The 24,073-nt window shown below is 39.0% G+C and overlaps 1 protein-coding gene across 2 annotated transcripts; it reads left to right on the top strand.

The window, feature by feature from the left end:
• The first annotated feature begins 230 nt into the window (after window positions 1–230).
• FBXO30 (F-box protein 30) lies at window positions 231–22,435 on the top strand. Of its 2 annotated transcripts, none has more exons than XM_066247783.1 (3): window positions 231–442; window positions 8,464–10,519; window positions 15,448–22,435. In XM_066247783.1, exons 2-3 carry the CDS (start codon window positions 8,480–8,482, stop codon window positions 15,649–15,651), a joined length of 2,244 nt encoding a protein of 747 aa, XP_066103880.1. In that variant the 5' UTR covers window positions 231–442; window positions 8,464–8,479; the 3' UTR covers window positions 15,652–22,435. The 2 variants fall into 2 exon arrangements, with proteins under 2 accessions (XP_066103880.1, XP_066103881.1); XM_066247784.1 differs by lacking the exon at window positions 231–442 and adding an exon at window positions 999–1,093.
• Window positions 22,436–24,073: the final 1,638 nt, after the last annotated feature.

Genomic DNA, 24,073 nt, shown 5'->3' with positions numbered 1-24,073 from the left:
CGTGCGCGTTCCCGTGGAACTCAGCGTGCGAGTCTCGCGGGGTTCGGCGTGCGCGTCTCCGCCGGGCTCGGCGTGCGCGTCTCCGCGGGGCTCAGCGTGCGCGTCTCCGCCAGACTTGCCGCTACCGCCGCGGCCGCGACTCCGAGGCCAAGGCAAGCCGGGGGGGCGGGGCGAAGCGGAGTGGGGCGGGGCGGGGCGCCCGAGGAGGGCGGCCGTCTTGGGGTGGAGGCCGAGTTACTGGAGGAGGAGGAGAAGGAGGAGGAGGAGGAGGAGGAAGAAGAGAAGAGAAAAGACAAGACGGCTGCCCGGTGGAGCAAAGAGACGAGAAGGAGGCGGGCCGCACGGGGGTGTGCGGCGCGGAGGGCTCCGGGACAGCGCGGAGCAGCTGGGCACGGCGGCCACGGCAGCCAGGGCCTGGGCCGCGGGTCGGCCGCGCCGGCCGGTGAGTGTCAGGAGGCCCGCCGGGGGGATGGAGGCGGCGGCCGGGCGGTGCGAGGCCCGCGGCCAGGTCGGAGGTGGCGCTGGGGTCGGCGGCCCGGCCTGGGGCGGAGTGGACGCGGCCCCGCGCAGCCCCTGCGGTCCCCGGCGCTGTCCTGGCGCTGTCCCGCCGCGCCGAGTGGGCGTCCGCGGCGTGGGGTCCGCGCGGGTCCTCCCGCCGGGCCGGCGACAGAGGAGCTCTGCAAATGGCGACCCGGACCCCGCGGACCGACCCCCGAGTCACCCTGCTTGGCATGCCTCTGTGTTGGGAAAGGGCGAAGGAAACTTAGGAAACCCCCAAACCCTCGAAAACCCGGCTTCTCTTTCCTTGTGCCTTTTAGAAACGGGTTCTTTGGGGGGAACAAACGGGTTAAAGTAAGACTGGGAGGCATCTTCAACTGTCTCCACGGGATGAGTGAAGTTGGTAACTTTTCCATTCATGGAAATGAGACGCTCTTAGCCTTTCTCAGCCTCAGTCCCTATTAAAGGGAAACTAACTGATTTTGTAGATTTGAGGGGCAGGACCATTTCCAAGTTGTGTGTCCTGTCCCGTGCAAGTACACTGCTTGGAAGGGGACCATGGAGTGTATGTTGACTTCAAAGCGATCTCCTCTGAGTATGTTTTTAGCGTGTGTATTTGGGAGAATGGAGACTGGCAGAACAGTTTGTTTGTTGTTTACCATGGTTCTAGTACTCCATTCTGCTCTATATCCTCCCTCCTCTCCCCCGTTCTCTCTCTCTCTCTCTCTCTCTCTCTCTCACTCTACCTGAGCCGTGTCGTAAGTTCTCGGATAAAAGATGCTTGGGAAAAAATTGACCTTTTATTCCGTAATTACTTTGTTGACTCCGATGCAAGATGGAAGTTATTTATGGGCATTCTGATATCAGTGGGGGTTAATTTAAAGCTCTTTCAATACAAACCGCCAGTTTCCTAAGATTTTATTTTTTGTTTGCCACCTTTCAATACTGTATTGTGTCTTTCAGAGTCCTAGTATATAATATTAACAGATTTGGCGTTTGTTCGTATTTGTCAAGGTTTTCCAAAGGAATCCAGTTGTTGACACGGTAAAAAGAAAAGATTAAGTAGGATAAAATGTACATTTAAGATTTTTCTCGGGGTTCGATATTTCAGTTTGAGATTTTCGCTGAATCACTGTTCTTTATGCTTAGTCACTGTTTCGTACTACAGAAGTTTAGGAATAACATGGTGTTTTGCTAACTTTTTAAGTTGCCAGTTTGCTTTTATCTGGTACTTTAATGCGGTGACATAGCTGTTTGTGATTCTGGAAATGTAAGTGGGTGGAGCTTTCTGAGTGTTATTAGACAACTCTAATTTCCGATATAGGTTAACTTTCATGCATTCCAGTGTACTATTATAGATATTTAATTTCAATTTGGTATTTCTCCATGGCTAGCACTGGAGACTTTTCTTAAGTACAGAGTATCCTAATAAAATATGCTATTAAAGAGCAATAATACATATTTTGAGATAATATGTATGGTTATAAAGGTACTTTAAGGTCACAAAAATAAGCATTGTTAATGTGTGTTTACTAAAACGTGACTTTTAATGGGATAAGTCCTGTGCTATTCTGTATGGTTTTGGTATACATTTTTTTAACTGAGTTCCTGTGACTGCCTGTTTTATTAAAAGGAGTTAGTACATGCTCTGGAATGACATTGGATTCATAGAAATCTTTGACGTTAAAGTCTTCATTTAAAAAGCTATATAAAACATTATTTAATTTAAAATTCAGTTTGATGAAATAGGTGAGATTGGCCTGGGACTAGTCGTTTTTACATTGTAGGTAGGTAGGTAGGTAGGTAGTTGAATATAGATAAGCATGCATGAATTAAAACTTATTTTGTGAAAATCTTACAAAAAGGGTATGTCTTTTTTTTTTAAAGTGGGTAATATTAGCATTAGATAGTTCCTCAAGTGATTGTTTTTAATATGTTTTATAAGTATGTGACCTGATGTGAAATATATTTATACATAAAGCTTTGTGTGTTATAGATGGATGTGTAAAGTAAAGTGCATATGTTTTTTGAGGAAAACATGTTTGTATTTTACTGGACAGGCATGTATGTAATAGTAACCAGCCTTTGTAGAGTTCTAGTTGTTACAGATTCTGGTTTCAGAATTAAATATAACTAATATTTATTATTTTAATTTCTGATGTAAGTCTTTAATAATCTCATTTTCTTATTTAGTGGAGAACATGGCAAGTAATTTAACTTTATCACTTTGGAATAAGCTACTCATGACCATATTTAGGAATGAAAGATGTATGTTTTGATTATATCATAATTGGAAGGCTAAAAACTTGAAAAAAATTCCATATAATTAGGTCATCATGCTATAAATAAAAAGTCAGAACCAAAATTTAATAAAAGAATGTATACAGTGTAACCCATTTAACCATTTTGAACTTCTCAGGAGAGCTTGTGCTTTGAATTGTGAAGTTAACAATAATAGATTTTTAGTCTTGTGTAGTTACCACATTTTTTTTTTTTTGGTATTTTTTCGAAGTGAGAAGGGGGGGTGTCAGAAAGACTCTTGCCTGTGCCCTACCAGGATCCACCCGGCATGCCCACTGGAGGGCAATGCTTGGCCCCTTCAGGGCATTGCTCCGCTGCAATCAGAGTCATTCTAGCGCTTGAGGCTGCCGGAGGGGGAGAGAGAGATAGAGAGAAAGGAGAGGGGGAAGGGTAGAGAAGCACATGGGCAGGCTCCTGTGTGCCCTCACTGGGAATCAAACCCAGGACTTCCGCACACCAGCGATGCTCTACCGCTGAGCCAACCACTGAGCCAACCAGCCAGGGCCCCAACCACATTTTTTAATTCAGTGAAATACGATGACAAACTGAGGGTATAAGATTATTGTAGTATTTAAAACTGAGTGCACCTGATCACAAATAAGTCAGCAAGTGTATTTAGCAGTAGTACCTTTGGCTATTACAAGAAGGATGAGACTTGCTTTGGAGGAGATCAAAACTGATTGCTAAATTTGAAATTTTAGTCGTAGACTTACTTGTCATGGTTAACTAATTGAACGTGTCCGTCTCTAATTTAATTTCAGCCTTGCATTGAAGCAGTATTTTTTTATTTAATTTTAATTCTTTTCCATCTACTACCATATTAATTGTAATATTAAGTGATAGGCTGATAGCACTTTCTTTTTTGAACTCTTCCTCGCCCTGTACCTCCTGAGCACCTGTACCTGTGCAGACGCCTCCACCTCGCTTTCCTTTGTGCACTTGATGCCTAGACTCAATCCCCAGTCACCAGACTGCAGGGCTGTTAGGGAGTTCAAATAGTGAGGCAGTGTACAGGTGAATGTTGCCTTCTGTACCTTTTATTACTATTATTTTGTAAGATTTTAAAATGGTAGAAGATTAGAATTCATTTTTTTAAAATTTACTTTTCCCTTTGGTTTGCTTTGTCTGATGGATAGTTTATTTTACTTCATATAATGACTGGAACTTATGGCCTAGGTGCTCAATAAATGCTTGATCACTGTTGACTTTTTATAGGTGGCATAGTTAGGTAATTTTGATAGTCTAATACTAGATGTATAAGAATCTCATTTTGTCTTGAAATTCATTTAGTTATTATAATTCTTTTTTTTAGGTTAGTGAGGCACAGATATTAAACAGTATAATGATTTACTTAGAGTTGTGACTGATATTACCAAGGAAAAACAAAATGTGTAATGAGCATGTAGTATAATGTGGGATTCATTGTTTGACTTGCGGTATGTGGAAGAGTAACATCTACGCTGAGATAGGAAGATTGAGGCCGCAGTTGGGGAGGGAAAGGGTTGTGTGAGTGTGTGCGTGTGTTTGTCTTTCTGTCTTGGAGGCAGAAACCGACATTAAGAACAGCCTGAGGCAAAAAGCTTTGGATGACTTGATTTAGCATATTTCAAAAATTGTGCTAATTTGCAATGTTTTATTGATTTATGGCTATATATTTTAATTTAATTTGGAAAAAATCTTTTGAGGGTCATATGTTTAAGTCTAGAAATAGCCTTACATGATACGGCCTAATTTCATCATATGGGAAAATGCCATCTCTTCAAACTATTTTTATGGGTTGCTTGTCAGCCGCAGAATAGGAGTTGGCCAAGGCTTTCTATTAGGGAAAGTTGAAACTACTGTAAGGCATGCAATCATTTACAGATATTTTCTAGTGTAATGAAACTTTTCCAGTTGTTTTGGAAATATTAAGATTCTTTTTCTAGAGAGTTTGAAAAAACAATACTGAGGCATTTTTAAATGGAGTTCATCTTGAAGCTGTTTTCTACTGGGTCTGCTGTGTCACTCTTCAACTGATAAATCCGGGTTGCTGTTTTTAAACCTGTGTCACAAGATTTATGAGCAATGTGAGGCATATATATTTTTTATTTATAATATATTTAATAGTAAAGTGAAATTAAACTTGATTCCTTTTTTGTATAACTATTTTGAGAATTGACAAATTTATATTGTTCCATACATTTATAGTGAGCATTATGATGTAAGTTATTCATTAAATAATTTAAATCTCCTATATTCAGAGCAAAGTAATGTGCTGTTATAATTAGAAAGGACTAAAAAGGAGGCAGGACCATCTCTGTCTCATTTAAATCTCCATTTCTCAAATAACATCTTAAAATTGGATCACCAGTCATTTCCTTAAACTTTTTATAAGTAAACATACCTGTTGTCTACGTGCATAGATTAGACAGAATTATGACATTGACAAGACATATGTAAAGAAGGACAAACTAGATACATAATCAGGGTTCCCTTTTTTTCTCTTTAAATCTACTTCATTGAGTAATAAATATTTTTGGACTCATTGCTGTGGGTGTTTTTATTTTCATTGTTTAACATTTTTCTTAATTCAGAGTAGAATAGATGTGCAAGAGGCTATTTTGAAGCTTGAGAGCCTTCTACTGTGCCTTTCAAAGTTGCTGATCTTTTGCATTTAACTCAGTTGTTTGTAACAGTTGCTATTTTATGCACTTTTGAATTAAGTGCTGTTTTTTGAGATGTGTTCTGTCTGGTGTGGTCATGTGATTTGTACATAACATGCAGATTCTGAGAGCAGTGGTCACTTCTTTTGAACTGCTTGTATTTTTAGGTTTCTCACTTAGTAACAGTCAAGCTTATTTCAGCTTGTGAGGTGAACTCAGTCTGGTTGCAAAATAAGAAAGCTACAGGGGTTTTCACAATCTAATCACTCAGTAAAGTTTGTCTTAATTCTTAATGAGGTTTCATTTTTAATTTCTACTTAATTTACAAACATTTTTATGATTGGTCCATCATTTATCTATTATGTCTCTTTTAGCTTGTCTGTTTTTAATTTATAGGTTCTATCATTACTTATAAAATTTGTAGGGTTAAATGTTCAAAAGTATATTTAACTCATAATTTTTAAACACAGTTTAGAAAATACTGTTTTGTTGGTAAATATGTGCTTTCAACTCATAACTTTTCTACTTACTCAACAAAAGCTCTATCAATAGTTGGTAAACACTTGTTATTTTAGTTTGAAGAACATCACACCTGGACAGGAGAAAAAGAAGTAGCAATTTGGGGAGTAATTAGTCTATATTAGCCATCTGGAACCAAGGCTAGCCATCTTTTATGCACTGAAGTGGAGAAAATAGGCTAATAATCAGCATCTTATCCAGAAAATTATGTACTACCGTGTAATTTAACTTGGGAAAGGTTGAGATGAGCTGCCTGTGCCATATACCAACCAGTACAGAACTATAGTAAGTATTTAGTTGTAGAAATGGGAAGTTTGGAAGAGGGATTCAGGCAAGAGCTAGTAGATGAGTTTAAAGACTATTGGTGGTAATTGAAGCTTTTGAGAAATTGAGAACACCCAGGGAGAGAATGAGCAAGAAATGACATGGACCCCTAAAGAATAGTATTTTAGAAGAGTTTTAGAGGTAGGAGGAAAACCAGGGAAATGTGACATCTTGAAAACTAATAAAAAATAATAGTTTAAAAGGAGGAATTAGTTGACATCATGATAAAATGGCCAAGGAAGATGGGGTCAGGAAAACATGCCCTTTCAATTTGGAACTGAGCATCTGAGTAGTGCAGTTTTATTTTTATTTATTTATTTATTTATTTATTTTGGGGGGGGCAGACAGGAAGGAGAGATATGAGAAGCATCAACTTGTTGTTGCAGTACCTTAGTTGTTCAACTGATTGCTTTTCATACACGCCTTGATGAGGAAGAGGGGTTCCAGAAGCTCCAGCCCAGCCAGTGACCCCTTGCTCAAGCCAGCAACCCTAAGATCATGTTGATGATCCCACATTTAAGATGGTGACCCCACATTTAACCTGGCAAACTTGCTCTCAAGCTAATAACCTCCCAGGTGGACGCCCTGTCCACTGCGCCACCAGCAGTCAGGCTGAGTGGTGCAGTTTTAATGAGCGGTGGTAGAAATAAAAGCCGGATTGGAGGGCTGCGGAGTATGGGGGGGATTAGAAGGGTGTTTTGGTTAACTATTTGTTTTTCTTCTGAAAGTTTAAGTGAATAGGGAAAGAAGAATGGTAGCAAATGGAGATGTCACTTTATTATTTAGGTTTTTAAAGATAAAAAGCCTTTTAAGTTTTCACTGCTAAGAGGAGCAAGCCAATAAAGAAGTTGAGTATTACAGGGGGAAAAAGGCCCAGAAATTCAATCAATATGTTGTGCTGATGTTTTCTCTTATTTTTATATAAAATTTGATAAAAGCTGGAAAGACCATTAGGTATCTGTAATCCCGTCATGTTATTTTATAGATACCATTTCTTTGTTTAAAATTCTCAGTGACTTCAAATTCAAGTCCAGATTCCTTGCGTGGCCTCTGTACTTCTCATGATTTTGCCCTATTCCTGCTTGACCTCATCTCTCATAGCTATCTTGCATTTACCTGGCGAGCCAGCAACACGAGGAAACTTGAAGTTTTCTGAACTTGTTTTGCCAATTTTTACTTTTCTGCATTTGCTTATGCTTTTATTTCAGCATTGAATGCCTCCCTCCCTTTCCAATCTTCCCCTCCCTTAAGACTTCTCTTCTTTCAAGACTCCTGTGGATTCTTTTGTAGTCCCTACCACTACTGATTATTATCTTCTCCTATTACCATTTTCCTTCTGTCATACTGGTCACATAAGAATGTAACGTGATTGTGACTGTCTCTGACCTCCTGCTGTAGCTCCTTGGGAGGAGGCACCTTGTCTTACTAATCCTTATATTGACCCACCAAACACAGTGTCTGGTATCTGATTGTTAAACAGAAAATACATGTTTATTTTAATGAATGAATAGAAACTGTGGCCCTGAGAGGTAAGTGATTTGCCTACAGCCACAGAAATGGACCTAGAATCTATATTTTCTGGGTAAATTCTCGGTATATTTTAATTAAGGCTTATGTAGTAATTTGATGTAGAACTTACATAGAAGGAGAGATCAATAGGTGAAATCTTATATTAATTAGTATATTTTGAGGAGTAAAAAGAAAACTTCAAATAAAGGTTTAGTTAAGTGTTTTTGTGAAATTCAGATTATTCTCCTTTAGAAATATGATGAGGTCTCAGGGTATATCAGACTCAGTTTAGTTGAAATTACAAAGGTAACAGTTAAAGCATTCTCTGAAATCTAAAAGTTAAATATGCATTCACTTCTGGTAGCATTAATTTATTTACTACACAGTATACTAAAATTTAAGTATTATATTTTGAAACATTTGATTTTTTAGCATATTATCTGGTATATGAAAATGAACTTTTATGACATTTTAGTTGAAGTGCTGAATTGTTACTTGAAGTGCTTAAGTTTCAAGATGGATTTATCATAGGTAAAATAAACTTGTTAAATGTTTATTTTATATATTTCATTCTAAAATTAGCTAGTATACTTTTATGATTTCATTTATATTACCAGTTTTGTTAATTGAGCTTTTTTTGGCTTTCTCTTTTTTCCATCTTAACCACCAGAGCTGGGCTGCCCATTATGGAGGAGGAGCTGCAGCATTCGCACTGTGTGAATTGTGTCAGCAGACGGTGCATGACCAGACCAGAGCCTGGGATTTCCTGTGACTTGATTGGCTGTCCATTGGTTTGTGGCGCAGTCTTCCATTCTTGTAAAGCTGATGAGCATCGACTTTTATGTCCATTTGAACGAGTGCCTTGTTTAAATAGTGACTTTGGATGTCCATTTACAATGGCTCGAAATAAAGTTGCTGAACATCTAGAGACATGTCCTGCAAGTGTGGTTTGCTGTACTATGGAGTGGAACCGATGGCCCGTTAGTTATGCAGATCGGAAGTCGTATGAAAATCTAAGCAGAGATGTTGATGAAGTGGCACAATTAGATATGGCCTTGGCCCTTCAAGACCAAAGGATGCTCTTAGAATCTCTCAAAGTAGCCACCATGATGTCAAAAGCGACTGATAAAGGATCAGAACCTAGAGAACAAATAACAGTTAAATCAAATGTCCCAGAGATACCACATGCTAATGGTCTGGTGTCTGTGGATGAAGAATCTTATGGTGCACTTTATCAAGCTACTGTGGAAACAACCAGAAGTTTGGCTGCTGCTTTAGATATCCTGAACACCGCCACAAGGGACATTGGCATGTTAAGTACGAGTCTTTGTGCTTCCCCAGGTGAAACAAATGAAGAACAAAATGCCGGAGAAAGCTTACAGAATAGGAACTTGAAAGACCAAGACCATCCTTACGAGGATGAGAGAGGAGCAGTAGGTGGAATTGACCATAATGACACAAGCCAGAATGCTCAGTCTGAACAAAATGGTTCGAGTGATTTATTATGTGACTTGAATACCAGTTCTCATGGTACTTCTGCTATTTGTAATGGCTTTCCTTTGGAAAATATATGTGCACAGGTCATAGACCAGAATCAGGATTTACATGATGATTCAAAAGAAGGTAACTTAACAAATGGAGACTGTGTAGCATCAGGTAGCACTTCAAAACCTTCCAGTTCACTTTCAGCAGCAGCACAACTTCGGGAAGCGGTCCCACCTCCCGCTTTGCCTAATGGCACAGCTCAGCAGGTCCTCCTGTCAGATGACGAGGATGAAGGAGAGCTGTGTTGGAAAAAGGTAGACTTAGGGGAATTGAGGAATGTGGATGTCTTATCTTTCAGTCAGCCTCCTTCGTTCAAATTTCTTTCTAATTCATGTTGGTCTAAACCAAAGGAGGATAAAGCAGTAGATACATCAGATTTGGAAGTTGCAGAAGACCCAATGGGCCTCCAAGGAATAGATCTAATCACAGCAGCGTTACTGTTTTGTCTAGGAGATTCTCCAGGTGGGAGGGGTATATCAGATAGTCGCATGGTTGATGTGTATCATATTGACTTTGGAACTCAGACGTTTTCACTTCCCTCTGCGATATTAGCTACAAATACAATGGTTGGGGAAATAGCTTCAGCTTCAGCTTGTGATCATGCCAACCCACAGCTTTCAAACCCGAGTCCTTTTCAGACACTTGGGCTGGATTTAGTATTGGAATGTGTCGCTAGGTACCAACCCAAGCAGCGTTCAATGTTTACATTTGTTTGTGGACAGTTATTTAGGAGAAGAGAATTTTCTTCACATTTTAAGAATGTGCATGGTGACATTCATGCTGGACTCAATGGCTGGATGGAACAGAGATGTCCTTTAGCATATTATGGTTGTACCTATTCTCAGCGTAGATTCTGTCCGTCAACTCAAGGAGCAAAGATTATACATGACCGCCATTTGAGGTCCTTTGGAGTTCAGCCATGTGTATCTACAGTATTAGTAGAGCCTGCTAGAAACTGTGTGTTGGGATTACATAGTGACCATCTAAGCAGTCTCCCTTTTGAGGTTCTGCAACATATCGCAGGCTTTCTCGATGGCTTTAGTCTGTGCCAGCTCTCCTGTGTTTCCAAGCTAATGAGGGACGTGTGTGGCAGCCTGCTTCAGTCTCGTGGAATGGTCATCCTGCAGTGGGGGAAGAGGAAGTATCCAGAAGGAAATTCATCGTGGCAGATAAAAGAAAAGGTTAGTTTAATTTTAACTATATTCTCTCCTTATTTTACTTATAATAAGCACTTAATGTTGCTCAGATAATAAAATTTTTTTTAATATTGACCATCCTTAAAACTTAACTCAATATGAAAGCATACTATTTTTTTTTAATAATAGTAATTAATGAAAAACTAGGATAGTTAGAACTGTCACAATCACATATTCACTGCAGACATCCTAGAACTAGATTCTAATCTAATGTGTCAGAGGTCACTTCTGTTTCTTTCGCTGAGCAGTTCTCTACCCATTTAGTTCTGTATGAGCCCCATTTATTTGTGGCCATAGTGAGCACCCTCTCATTTGGGCTCCAGCGAAAACGTTCTCACCGTAGGAAATGGGGGAAGCAAGAAGGTTTCTTACCACTTACAGTTGGCATTTTCTTTTCAGTCTTAGCAGTTTCTTTCTTAGGACTTGCTTGTTTCAGGTAGAACTTAAACAGGGAGAGATGAGAAAAAGTTATAACTACTGTGACTGGTAAGTGACCAGTGGAGAATTTGGGGGCAGGTGGACATAAATGAGTGGACGTGGACATATACTAGGTAAACTGAGGTGAGAGTAGGGGTGGCGGGGTTCGATGTTGGTGGGGACTCCGGGTTCCCCACTGCGCCAGCCCCTGGTCGGTGGACTCTGGGTTTAGTACAGTGAAAGCAAGTGGTGCGTAGAGGAAGCTGGCGCTGGGCTTCAGGCAGACCTGGGAACAAATCCTGGCGCCCCCATTTTCTCCCGTGATGCCCTACTTTTGCCCAGCTTCTGTTTGAGGCACTTTATTCATTAGAATCCAGAAGGTATTACAAATATCTTTGATTGTAGGTCTGTTTTTTTAATAGAACTTTCATCATATGAAACTTTGCATTTAGTAAAGGGGAGAAAATTTTAATAAATTTTGCATTGGGGTTCAAATTTTTGGCTATTTTGCTTTTTACCAATTTTAGGTTTATTTTACTCACACTCATTGCTTCCGTTCTCAGAATTCTACCTTTACTTCTGTATTCTCCTAAGGCTAAGGCCAGTAAATGAACACACTAATTAGGTTATGGTTTTTTCCCCCAAACAGGAAGTCTGGTGGCAGAAAGTTTTATACTTTTCATACTTGCTGCGTGTCTATGTGTTTATTTTCATTTCTCAGATGATTTAGGGTCTTTCTTCCATTTGGGATGGAACTTTCTGAGTGTGGCCTTTGGGTTTCCTTTTGTCCTTGCCCCTGGAATTGACTTACAAAGTGAAATATTTTCTAGGGTTCTGTTCCTGCAGAGAATCTGATCTACCCTTGGCATTTAAATTGCCGTCATTCATACAGGTTACTCACAGGTCTGTATCCTGGCCATTGTCTTTCTTGACCTCCACCCAAACCGTTATATACAGACATTTACTTACTCTCTCCACTTGACTGTTTCCAGCCTACTCTACTTCTTTATTTTTCTTAATTTCCAAAAGTGGCGTTCTCTTCTATCGAGTTGCCTAAACTACCAGTGTGGGAGTTAGGCTTGACTCCGATTGCCCCTTTATTTCCATGTCCTGGTAATCACAAAGAGCTATTTCATCCTTCCTCGGACCTCTCAGGCTTTCTGCAGCATTTCCACTGCCATTCCCTAGTTCGGTCCCGCCTGAAGGTCTCTCCCGGACGGCTGCCTCGTCCCCTCCTCGCTGGGGCTCTGTTTCCAGGTGTGTTCCTCTTCAGCGTAGTCTCTGCAGGAGAACCAGAGGGACAGATGTTTTCCTGAGTACAGTTCTTATGCTGCAGTGCTTAAAAATGTTTTAAATGTTTGTCCATTGCCCTGGGATAGAGACAGACTTCTTAGTGAAACATTTTAAGATTTTTTTTTGTCATCTTGTCCTTACTTACCTGTTGTTACTTTATATTTCTATATTCCATTCACATTGATTTACTTACGTTGCCTGATGTCTTCTTCCTTTTCTGGGGCCTTTGAGTATGCTGTCTCCAGTACTTACATTTGAGCAGTGGTGGACTGATAAGCATTTTCCTTTTGTCAGTTCATTTAATTTATTGTCCCTGTTTTATGGAAGGAGACATTGAGACTTAGAGAGGTTCGGTACCTTGTCCAGCTAATCTGTGCATCCCGACCCAGGGAACCTGTCTCTGAAGTTTGTGGTCTTCGTATCCTTGCTGGTCCTGCTTGCTCTTCTGGTCTTCACTTGTTCAGTGAAGCCTGTTAGAACCCCACTCTGGGAGCTTGCTGCTCCGTGTTCTTGGGGTACCCCATGAAATACCCCTACTTTATATATCCCTACTAAAGCACTGTTTAGAAATTCACTGATAAATTGTCAGTTTCTTTCATTAGACTCTTAAGTTCCTTGAGAAGTGAGACTCTGGGAACCCAGGTATCTACTGCTTAGCATTGCGCCTGCCATCTAGAAGGCACCAGGTAAGTGCTCAGCGGTACTTGAATAAAAACTGGCCGATCACTAAGAAAATTTGTCCTCAGGAGGTGGGAGCTATTGATATTTCCCGAGTTTGTTTCACCATATTTGTAATCTGTGTGGAAGTAGGGGGGTTGTTACCACCATTGAATCTTTCAGCTAAGTCATTCTGCTGATGCTTACCAAAAACTCCTAAGTCTTTCCATAGTTTCATGGGTATGAGGCACTGTAATCTGTAATGCCTACTGGGAGCTATTCTCTGGACCTTTTCTGACTCCTGGGAAATTATTCTATCTAAGGTGATTGGTATAACCTTAAGGTGTAGAGCAAGCACGTACCCCATGCACTGAACTGTGGTGACTTCTATTGCCAAGTGGAAAGGAATTCTGTTTATACAGAATTTTGAAGGCATCTGGTCACCCAGAAGTCATTACCATTCCTTCCTGAGAAGTGCTAATGAGTACTGAGGGCTTCCCTCAAATCCATTGTTGCTTTCTAGATTGTCTGCTGTTACCATGCTGTGTTCTCTAACCAGACGTTGCCTACTGATGAGCTAGAATGCTCAGGCCTGTCTTGTCCCATTCATGCTAGTTACCTAGGTCTGTCCTGCTCCATTCATGCTCATTACCTATGTTCAGGTAGCTCTGTATTTTGAGTTGTAAAGATAAGAGGGGGCCACAACAGTTATGCTAGACTAATAGGATGGCAGTGCTGCAGGGCTTGGAGCTGCTGAGTGGGCAGAAGAGGAAGCAGCCCATATTTTTACCAGCAGACAACTGAACAGGGATAGCAGGTAAATATTTTGCCAAGAAATGCATTTTGCAATGATATGAAGTAAAATAAGATTCATTTTACAAAGTAAATTTTCAGAAACATTTTGAGCAAATTGAAGTATCTGTATTTAATATTACTAAGTACTTTCAGAATGTAAAAAGTGGAAAGAGGAGGTACCGTGACACTCTGTTTTATAGGGCCGTGTTTCCCCACGTAGAAGATGCGCCCAGGTATAAGACGCACCTTAATTTTGGGGCCCGAAATTTAGAAAAAAATGTGTTACATGAAGTTACTGAACTCAAGTTTTATTCCTCATCACTGTCAAAACTCCCATCCACTACTTGTCCTCATCTGTGTCTGATGGCCAATCACTGTCTTCAATAATGAGCACAAAATGAAGCGTGAAAAGGAGGAAATGCAAGTAAAAAAAATCTATAACTGGCCCTGGCCGGTTGGCTCAGTGGTAGAGCGTCGGCCTGGTGTGCAGAAGTCCCGGGTTCGATTCCCGGCCAGGGCACACAGGAGAAGCGCCCATCTGCTTCTCCACCCCCCCCCCTCTCCTTCCTCTCTGTCTCTCTCTTCCCCTCCCGCAGCCTAGGCTCCATTGGAGCAAAGATGGCCAGGGCGCTGGGGATGGCTCCTTGGCCTCTGCCCCAGGCGCTAGAGTGGCTCTGGTCGCAACGGAGTGACGCCCCCGAGGGGCAGAGCATCGCCCCCTGGTGGGCGTGCCGGGTGGATCCCGGTCGGGCGCATGCAGGAGTCTGTCTGACTCTCCCCGTTTCCAGCTTCAGAAAAATACAAAAAAAATAAAATAAAAAAATCTACAACCACTGTACAAAATGCACCCAGTTGTTAGACCCAAAAATTTGCAAAAAAGAGTGCATCTTATACATGGGGAAATATGGTATTCTTCAGTGTGCTTTTTATAGTATAATAGGAATGGGAGAAAAACCTGTATAAAAAAATAATATTGGGCTCTGGCCAGTTGGCTCAGCGGTAGAGCGTCGGCCCAGCATGTGGAAGTCCCGGGTTCGATTCCTGGCCAGGGCACACAGGAGAGGCACCCATCTGCTTCTCCACCCTTCTATCTCTCCTTTCTCTCTATCTCTTTTTTCCCCTCCCCCAGCCAAGGTTCCATTGGAGCAAAGTTGGCCTGGATGCTGAGGACGGCTCCATGACTTCCACCTCAGGCTCTAGAATGGCTCCGACGGCAGCGGAGCAATGCCCCCTGGTGGGCATTCCAGGTGGATCTCGGATCTCGGTGGGGCATATGCGGGAGTCTTTCTGTCTGCTGCCCCCTTCTCATTTCGGAAAAATACAAAAATAAAAAATAAATAGTATTGTATTGTCTATCTCTCCATACTCCGGTTAGCTCTATATAGCCAATTGGATGGAATGAAAGAGTAGTGTACAATGTATTACTTTAGGAAGTAGTTCTGAATTCATGAGGTTAGAATTTTCTAAAAATTGTTTAATAAGCCAGGTTGGATGTGATTTTTTAAAATTGTTTTTTGTCTTTTATTTTCTTTTTGGTTATTATTGAAATTACAAAATCGTAAAAGTGATTTACCTTTTAAATATTTGATAAACATATTTGTATTCAAATGGACTTACTACTTTTCTGTTTTGTAGCAACTTGAAACTTTTATTGCATATTTCTCTAACAGAAATGTATGCGGTTAGAGCAAAGAGTTTGTTTTGGTACTTGTAAATTGCTTGTTTCAATCTGACCTAGGCTTTTCTTCCAGGTGTGGCGATTCAGCACCGCATTCTGCTCGGTTACCGAGTGGAGATTCGCCGACATCCTGAGCATGGCTGACCACTTGAAGAGGTGCAGTTACAATGTCGTGGAGAAGCGGGAGGAAGCCATCCCGTTGCCATGTATGTGTGTGACGCGAGAGCTCACGAAGGAAGGCCGTTCCCTTCGCTCAGTTTTAAAACCTGTACTTTAAAAACTGTTACTCCACTTGCACATACGTGCAAGCACCTAGTCTAATTTCTTTGTAATATGTGACACTTTATTAATGTATTAAAGATTACAGCTAGCTAAATTTATTGTCACTGTGTATATAATGTTTTGAAGTGACATATATTTTTATAAAGTACTGTTTAGTTGGAAAAAAGTTGCCTTAATGTTTGAAATGTGTGAAATTTTTGGAACTTGCTGGACAGGGTGATTTAAGTTTTTGCTACATAATTTTCAGAATTAGTATTTTTAATGGTGTGCGTATTTTGGTTCTTAATTTTGCTTTTTAAACTAACAAGCTCCTGACCAAACATATTTCCTCATGTTTTCTGTGGGTTGCAACCCATACATTCAAAAGGCAAATCTTTAATTCACGTTTTTGCAGCATAAGTGTTTCAGATTAAAAATATTCAGTTGCTCAAAGCACTGACATAAGATCGTGATTAAGATTTTATTTTCTAGTGCTCCCTTTATACAGTTGTTGATATGTAGATCTCTAATATATACTTACATACTATTTAAAACCATGAATGTTTGATAATGCCATTTATCATATTTTTAAAATAATTCACAAGGATATTTTCACCTTATGCATTTACAACTCGCATTCAGAGAGTGGTCCATATGCAACTTTCTTTTTTGTTAGACGCCACATCCAAAGACTCATGGCAGTCTGTTATATGACAGGTTAAAGCAAAACAAACAAAAAGCCTGTGAATTTATTTTCACTTGAAGCTATTCATGGTATTCTTTGCTAGGTGTTTGATTTAGTGGAGAAGAAAATATACCTCATTTTAAGTCTGAATTGGGCATATTGTGTAAATAAATTTCAAATAATCAGAATGTAAAGGGCTTAACTTTTTACTATAAGTATTTAAAATTTTTGCTTTTTGATGTTTTTAAAAGTCACAACTCTGTTCTTTTAGGACATTTCAAATGCAAAATTTGGTATCGTTGTACGATGACAATCTTGAAATGCAGAAACCTGTTGTGGTTGACAATCTCCTTAAACAGTTCCAGGTTAATTTCCTCTAGACTCTCTGCCAACAGAGTAAGAGTTGTTAAAGATCAAGGCATAACAAAAAAATAAAGACCTATTCTTGAACCATTTTATTATAGTTTCAAATTGATTAGTACTTTTATTAACCTGATGTGGTCAGTTTAAAAAAATGAATACAGACAGAAGTAAATTGCAAAAATAGGGACATGTATTTAAATAATTTGTCTTAAGTAACTTCTGGCATTTGGTAGTCTGAAATGGTAGTAAGTTACCCTGTTATAAAATATTAAAACTCTACTGTGTCTTTTCTTCCTACACTTATCCCTGAGAGTGCTCTATTGTTACTAGGTTCTTGATTCCCATATATGGCGATCAGGCTGGGCAGAGGCATTCCTTGGGCATTAGAAAAGAATTCTGAACTGCTTAAGACTTGTTTTGCTTGAATCAAGTCCTTATTACAGTTGAGAAATATAGCACTAAAGACTAATCAGTTGTTTCACCCTACGTGTCATTTTTTTTAGTAGAATACTTATTTCTCAGTGCTTATACTTCATTTTTCAACTGAGATTGGATGACATAACTGGTCTCTATTTCTGTGAAAAAGTCAGAAATAAGATATCAAATACTGTAAAATGTAACGCTGCCTTTTAAAGTTTTGCTGAAGAATGTGTCTGGTTAGGATAGCACAGAGGAACTTTTTGTTTTATGGTTGTGCTTTTTAAGATCCTTGGGTTGTAAGTTTAGGCTTGTTCCCATGCTCATCATGAGATACTTAGCAGTTTCCCACCTTGTATTTCTTTTACACATCTCTGGCTGTTTTCTTTTTTGTTTGTTATGCCACCATACTGTTTTGTTAAAATGTGTTCTTTGTGCAACATTTGTTTAAATTCTAATAAAATTAATATTTTCCCATTATATGGCTCAGTAACTTAAAAAAGAAAAACTTTCATTTTAATAAAACGTTAGTACTTGTTTGACAAATTCCAAACATAGTCATATTGTTTCTATGGACTGGATTTCTGCATGTTCTAGGAGTTACCTGTTGGTTATTGCTCACCTATGTTTTCCTGGTGGGCATTAAACTTCTTTTTTTAATACGGAAAATTCATTAGTAGCTTTCTCTGCCCACTCTGTCTTCCTGAAAGTAGCCCCACTGAGGGGTACTGAAAGGCTGAAGAGTTTTTGGCAATATTATTTTTCTAAAACTTGTAATGGGAACAATTAATGTAGCCTTGTAAGCCTGAAAAGATGTGTATGTCATCCAAGTAAACTGTCATTTGAGAAGCTTTTGTTGGTTCCTTAGTCTTTGCTAACCATCAAGATAAATGGCAAGTATCAGGATAGAGGGAAATAATCTCAATGTACATACTTGTATCTGCTTTCTCCTTACCCAGAACTGCCTGTTATTTTTGTCCTTACCTCCCTCCCTCCCTCTCTTCCTCCCTCCCTCTCTTCCTCCTTCCCTCCCTCAGAGACTCTGGGGCGAGAGCCAGCAAGCTGTTGTAACAAAGGCCTTCACGTGATGATGATTCACAGTGAAGTATGAGAAGTTAGGGGGAAGACTGGGACATGCTGGCTGTTTTGAATGATGTGTTACTGGAGTAGGTAAATATGTATATATATGAACATGTGTAACCCCAAATTAAGAGTTAATCAGTGGTTCCATTAAATGGTATATATTGTGTAATTTTATAACCATGTAACAAAATATGATACATTGGGTACCATGGTTAGTGGACATTTTTTTAAAAATTAGTATTTTAAATTTACTGTTACTACTAATGTTTCTTCTGTTCAAGTTAAATTGTAGTGCCACTTGCAATTTATTAGCACTTACATTTAGCCTAATTATTATTCTTTCTCTTGTTTGTGGTTGCAGAGTGATATGAGTGTATTAGATTTCTAGGATAAGTAAGAATAGAAGTAGACAAATACTGTATTCAATCCTACAAAAGTATTTGTAGGAATCCTATCCACCCTATCAATGAGAGATTTTAAAGGTTGAGTTGTTGGTTTATCAGTTGCATAAAATCTCTTTTAGTCTTTAGTCTTTGACCCTGTGTTGAGTACCCCATTGTTACTGTTGCTGTTATTCATTATTTCTTAACATTAGATATTGGAATCTTAGTGACATTGAAGATAATGGGGTTTTTAATAAAATTCCATATCCCTTGAAGACAGGGTAGTTTTTTTTGTTTTTTTGTTTTTTTTTTTCTCCTGAAGTTGGAAATGGGGAGGCAGTCAGACAGACTCCCGCATGCGCCCGACTGGGATCCACCCGGCACACTCACCAGGGGGCAATGCTCTTTTGCAACCAGAGCCATTCTAGTGCCTGAGGTAGAGGCCACAGAGCCATCCTCAGCGCTCGGGCCAACTTTGCTCCAGTGGAGCCTTGGCTGCGGGAGGGGAAGAGAGAGACAGAGAGGAAGGAGAGGGGGAGGGGTGGAGAAGCAGATGGGCGCTTCTCCTGTGTGCCCTGGCCGGGAATCGAACCCGGGACTCCTGCACGCCAGGCCGATGCTCTACCACTGAGCCAACCGGCCAGGGCCGAAGGCAGGGTAGTTTTATTATATTGGTAAGAGAATTTTACCTCTGGTGATTTTGAATGTAATGTTAGGCATATCGAAGCAAACCCACTTAAGTTTTGCATCTCAAGAAGACATGGAGTTTATAAATTTTTTAAAGTTTCTAAGGAATAGTTATGCACACATTAAAAAATGTGTTTGTTTTTATGCATTTCACACCATATTGGGACCTGCAGAAGGGGATGTTTAGAATTGCAGCAGAAAGCAAGCAGTTGGCCCTCATTTTTTTCAAAAGATTGGACAAAGCCTTCAATGGAAAAAATTTCCTTGATATGTGTTAGGCTCGTTAGCTAAATACTGTTCTGAGTTATCTTACTTAACATGCTCCTAAGAACTGGAAGAAAATACTAGTTATGACTTTAAAGAAAATCAGTACATCAGTGACTTGTCCACTGTATTTAAAAGAATTCAGTATGGGTTTTGTTAGGATTTGATCTAAATCTGATTTCAAACAAAAACATTTGAGATTAAATAGAGGCCAACTCTAAAGGAGTAAGTGAACTCGGAATAAGGGAAGAGTAAAGATGGTTTCTTTTTAAAGTCACCCTTTCTGGAATTTTCTTTGATTTAAAAGATCAAAGTAAATTCCAAAGATGTTCTTTCAGGTTTCCATTTTTTGGGTGAAAAAACTACAGTTCTCCAAGTTTAGGTAGTGGTAAATATGTGGAGATATTGGAGAGAAATGTGTCCTGACATGGCTTACTTTTCTACTTTACAAATAGAGAAAGAGAAGAGACATTTAGATATAAGAAAATTACTTTGGAAAATATTGTTGCCTAGAATACTTAATTTTAACAAGTATTTTGGAAAGAATTTTGGGTAATACCAAAAAGAAAAGCAGAAATTAACTAAGCATGGTATGTTGCTCTGAAAATCCTTTGTAAAAACTAGGGTCTTCAGCTGAATGTTTACAAGTATTTTACTGCATCTGTGAGTGGTAAAATTGTATAAATTTATTGTATATATGTATATTTGTTTGCATGTGTAATCTCCATAAATTGGCCAAGTAGAGTTTAATAGATCTTGTGGTATACTAATGGAGATACATCTTGAGGTGCTTTTTGATCTTTAGAACATTTCAAAACTGACATTTTATATTCAAAATGTTTGACGTTCCAATGTATTAAGTGGGGAGTGACTTTCCATTAAGTTAATGACCTACAAAGAAATGGGTTACGAGGATGATTCATGAAATGCTGTATAAAAATACAGTAAAAACTCATTGATATGAATCTGTTTTTATCTTTTTGACTTGCTGGACTGAGTGTTCTTTACTATGAAGAAAAGCATTTCTAAAGGAAACTGAAAAACAAGAGAAATACGTTTCTTTTTCACTAACATCAATAAAAATCTCAAGCACCCTCCCAAGTCGTTTATTAGCCCATTAGCATGCAGATGTTATGATAGGAGACGATTCTTCAAAGCATAGCTAGTTCTAGTGGTGGTAATAGTATGTGTTGGAAAGCGGTAAAACTGCATTTCTATTCAACTCTTTAAGGTTGACCAAGTCATCCAGTCAGATTTTCCTTCCCAGTAGAAGCAAATTCAGTTTAAATTTTTACCTTTTTCTAATGTAAATTGTTAGGATTTTTATTTCTCAGACAATATCCTTAAACCAGTAAATAGGTTGATGTGTATTGGTTGATTATTTTGGCAGAGGAGCTGACAGAGTTCTGTACTCCCTCCAGCCAAAAAGTAACAATTCAGAGGTCTAATATAAGAACTATATGTAGAGATAATTTATTGCTCAAAATATTAAAATTTAAAAAAGAGATCTTGCCCTTTGCTTTCCTAGGTGCTTTTTTTCTTTTTATTATTTATTGATTGATTTTAGACAGAGAGAAGGAAATAGAGAATCATTCATTTGTTCCACTTAGTTGTGCACTCATTGGTAGCTTCCTGTAAGTGCCCTCACCAGGGATCGAACCTGCAACCTTTGTGTTTCTGGATGACACTCTGAGCTAACTGGCTAGGGCTTCCTTGATGCTTTTTTCATTGAAATCCTCCTTTTCCTATTAATTGTCATCATTGCTTATTTATCTCATAACTTCCAATTTTCTGACCAGGTGATCAAAAAACAGATTAAGTACATAATTTTTAAAAATTTGTTTTGCTAATCAGGGTATGATTAATAATTTTGATCAGGTTTATATTTTATTAAGTAACTTCTTCAACTTCTTTTAAAGTCTCTCAGCTCAAAAATTTGTGGTATTGAAAAACTGAGGTATTCAGGTTTAACCATATAATTTGATTAAAATAAGTTGAACCATAGTAATGGAAATCATAATAGGTACTTCATTTGGTCAAGAGTAGATATACCCAGTGAAAATTTAATTAGGTCAACCAGATGGCTTTTTATCAGTTGATAACTTAAAAATTGTTATCTGTATTAGATTTGAAATAAACTGGATAATAGTATTGATTGCCTACAACATTCCAATAGCTTTGTGATGAAAACTCGGACATACGAAAATAAATTGCTTTGAGTGATCAATAATTTGGTGAACATGAATTCTAAAGATTTTTGTGCTTCATTTAAAATGTTAAATGTTCCTTTGATCAGTGTGTAAGCACCAATCAGTCCTGAAAACTTGAATTGTGTTCTGAAAGGTAATTGAACTGACTCATTTACTTATTTACCTCAGATGTCATTGTACTTTTTATGATTTACATTAATAATTGTTTTCTTCTTAAATGCAAAAGGATATGGGTTTTTTTTTGTGAAAAACCTACTATGTAAAAGAAGCTAGACACAAAAGGCTACACATTGAATGATTCCCTTTGAGTGAAATATCTAGAATAGGCCAATTCATGGGGACAAGTCAGGTTAATGGTTGTTAAAGGCTGGGGAAGTGATTGCTTATTGGGTACTGGTTTCCTCTTGGTGATGAAAATTTACTGGAACAAGATAGTATTGATTGCACAACATTGTCAATGAACTAACTGCCACTGAATTGTATGAGTGTGACAATGAGTAATTGGCTTCAATGTCAATGTTCATTTTTCACCTTTTACATTTTCTTGTGATTCCTTGTGGCACATCTCAATTTAAAGGTTCATATTTAATATGCTTTGAAAAAAATTATATAATTTTCAGGATTTTTTATAGTTTTATACTTTGTTTTCCTTTTTAATGAGCAAATACAATGTTTTAGATCAGACTAAATAAATTGAACTAATGTGTACATTTTGTATTCTTTTGTATTGTCTTATGGGAAAAACATTTGCATTTTGGGGTTGGTAGGTACTTTAATGGTCAGTTAGTTTCTCATTTTATATTTGGATAAAGTCGAAGCTGAGTTTGTCAGTGTTCATCCAACAAGTATTTACTGAGCACTCATGCCCAGTACTGTGGATTTGATTCTGTAAGGTTGTGGCATGCCTACAGTTACACAGGAATTGCTGTGTCTACCCCTTTTCCTTTCCCTACTCCTCTTTCTCTTCCTCCTGTTATATATATATATCAGGAAACTGCCAGATACCTGGACAGGTTCCAAACAAAGAGATGCTTTCGGCAGAGATTCACTTTAAATGCTTCTTCCCATAACCCTTCCCTAAACACTTTAAAGATATGTTCTGCAGTCCAATCAAATACATGTGACCATAAATAGTCTATTACTTGAGGAATGCGTTGATTAACAGTTAAGTTTACTTTCACGGCTTTGGGGAAGAGGAAATTACAGGTTCCCCCAATGATCCAAACATAGAGTGTTCCTGTGAAACCTTTTACAGGCTGAAGTGGTGTCAGGTGAAGAAGCAACTACCAATTAATTTATATGGAAACCATTTTCAGCATTCCCAGACCAAAAAAATAACCTGCCGAATAATGCATAAAACACAAAATAAGGCTAACATACAGTAAAAGCAGGGATGATGTGATAAACAGACTGTAAAAATGGGAATTCTGCACAGTGCAGTTGCACTTATTAAAAAGACTGGTTTCTCCTTAAGCTGAGCATAATGGAACACCATGCTGTGTACACACGCTGACCCACTCAAGCAGCAGACTATTTTATCCCTTTCTGGATGCAGACTAAAGGAGACCACTTGGCTACAAGCGGAATTGACAGCAACTTCAGCAGCTTTCAAGATACTTTGGTTTCTGCAGGTAAGTAGTATGAACGGTGAACACACGTAGTTCAATGCATGCCAATGTTTTAATCTTGTTCACATAATGGAAACAATTATATCCAGTCTGATACTAAGCAAAACACCCAGAGCAGCTCTTGCTAAAAAGTGCACAGAATAAATGGAGATAGAATACAGATACTCAGACACAGTTCCAAAGAGACGGGGCTTGATGTTATTACGATGCCGAGTGTAGTTCCCGGGGAAGGAGCGTGGTGGGGCGCACTGGTGGGTGTGCGCTACCTCTCCCTGCTTACTGCAGAACAAGTGCTGAGCACGGTGATTGCTTTTCATCTTTCTTCATAAAAGCAAAAACCTTTAGATTTCTTTCTGCAAGTCTAAGCAGATACTGATGTAGGTTTTCATCAACGTGATGAAACTGAAGAGTGGGGTATACCTATGTTTTAAACAAATTCTTTTCCACTGTGTTCTAAGAAGTTGACTTTGGAAAATTGTAGATTAAAATCATTTTGAGAAGGAGAAGCAAAAACAAAAACAAAACCATCGGCACAGACAACAATGTGATGTTTACCGGAGGGAAAAGGGAGAAGAGGGGGGGAGAGGGTAGAGCAGCGGGTGATGGAGACCTGACTTGGGGAGGTGAACACACAGTACCATGTACAGGTGATGTGTTATAGAACTACACCTGAAGCCTATATAATATTAACCAATGTCACCCCAATCCATTCAATAAC

This window comes from Saccopteryx bilineata, chromosome 12, assembly GCF_036850765.1.
Source record: "Saccopteryx bilineata isolate mSacBil1 chromosome 12, mSacBil1_pri_phased_curated, whole genome shotgun sequence".
In the NCBI taxonomy this organism is placed as follows: Eukaryota; Metazoa; Chordata; class Mammalia; order Chiroptera; family Emballonuridae; genus Saccopteryx; species Saccopteryx bilineata.
Note: the sequence above shows the minus strand (reverse complement) of the source record. Positions and strands in the feature narration are given on the sequence as shown.

Excerpts from the sequence above, each read along its gene's own strand:
- FBXO30 (XM_066247783.1), top strand. The coding sequence starts at position 8,480 with ATGGAGGAGGAGCTGCAGCATTCGCACTGTGTGAATTGTGTCAGCAGA. Across the intron at positions 10,520-15,447 it reads CGTGGCAGATAAAAGAAAAG|GTGTGGCGATTCAGCACCGC; the intron begins GTTAGTTTAATT and ends CTTTTCTTCCAG.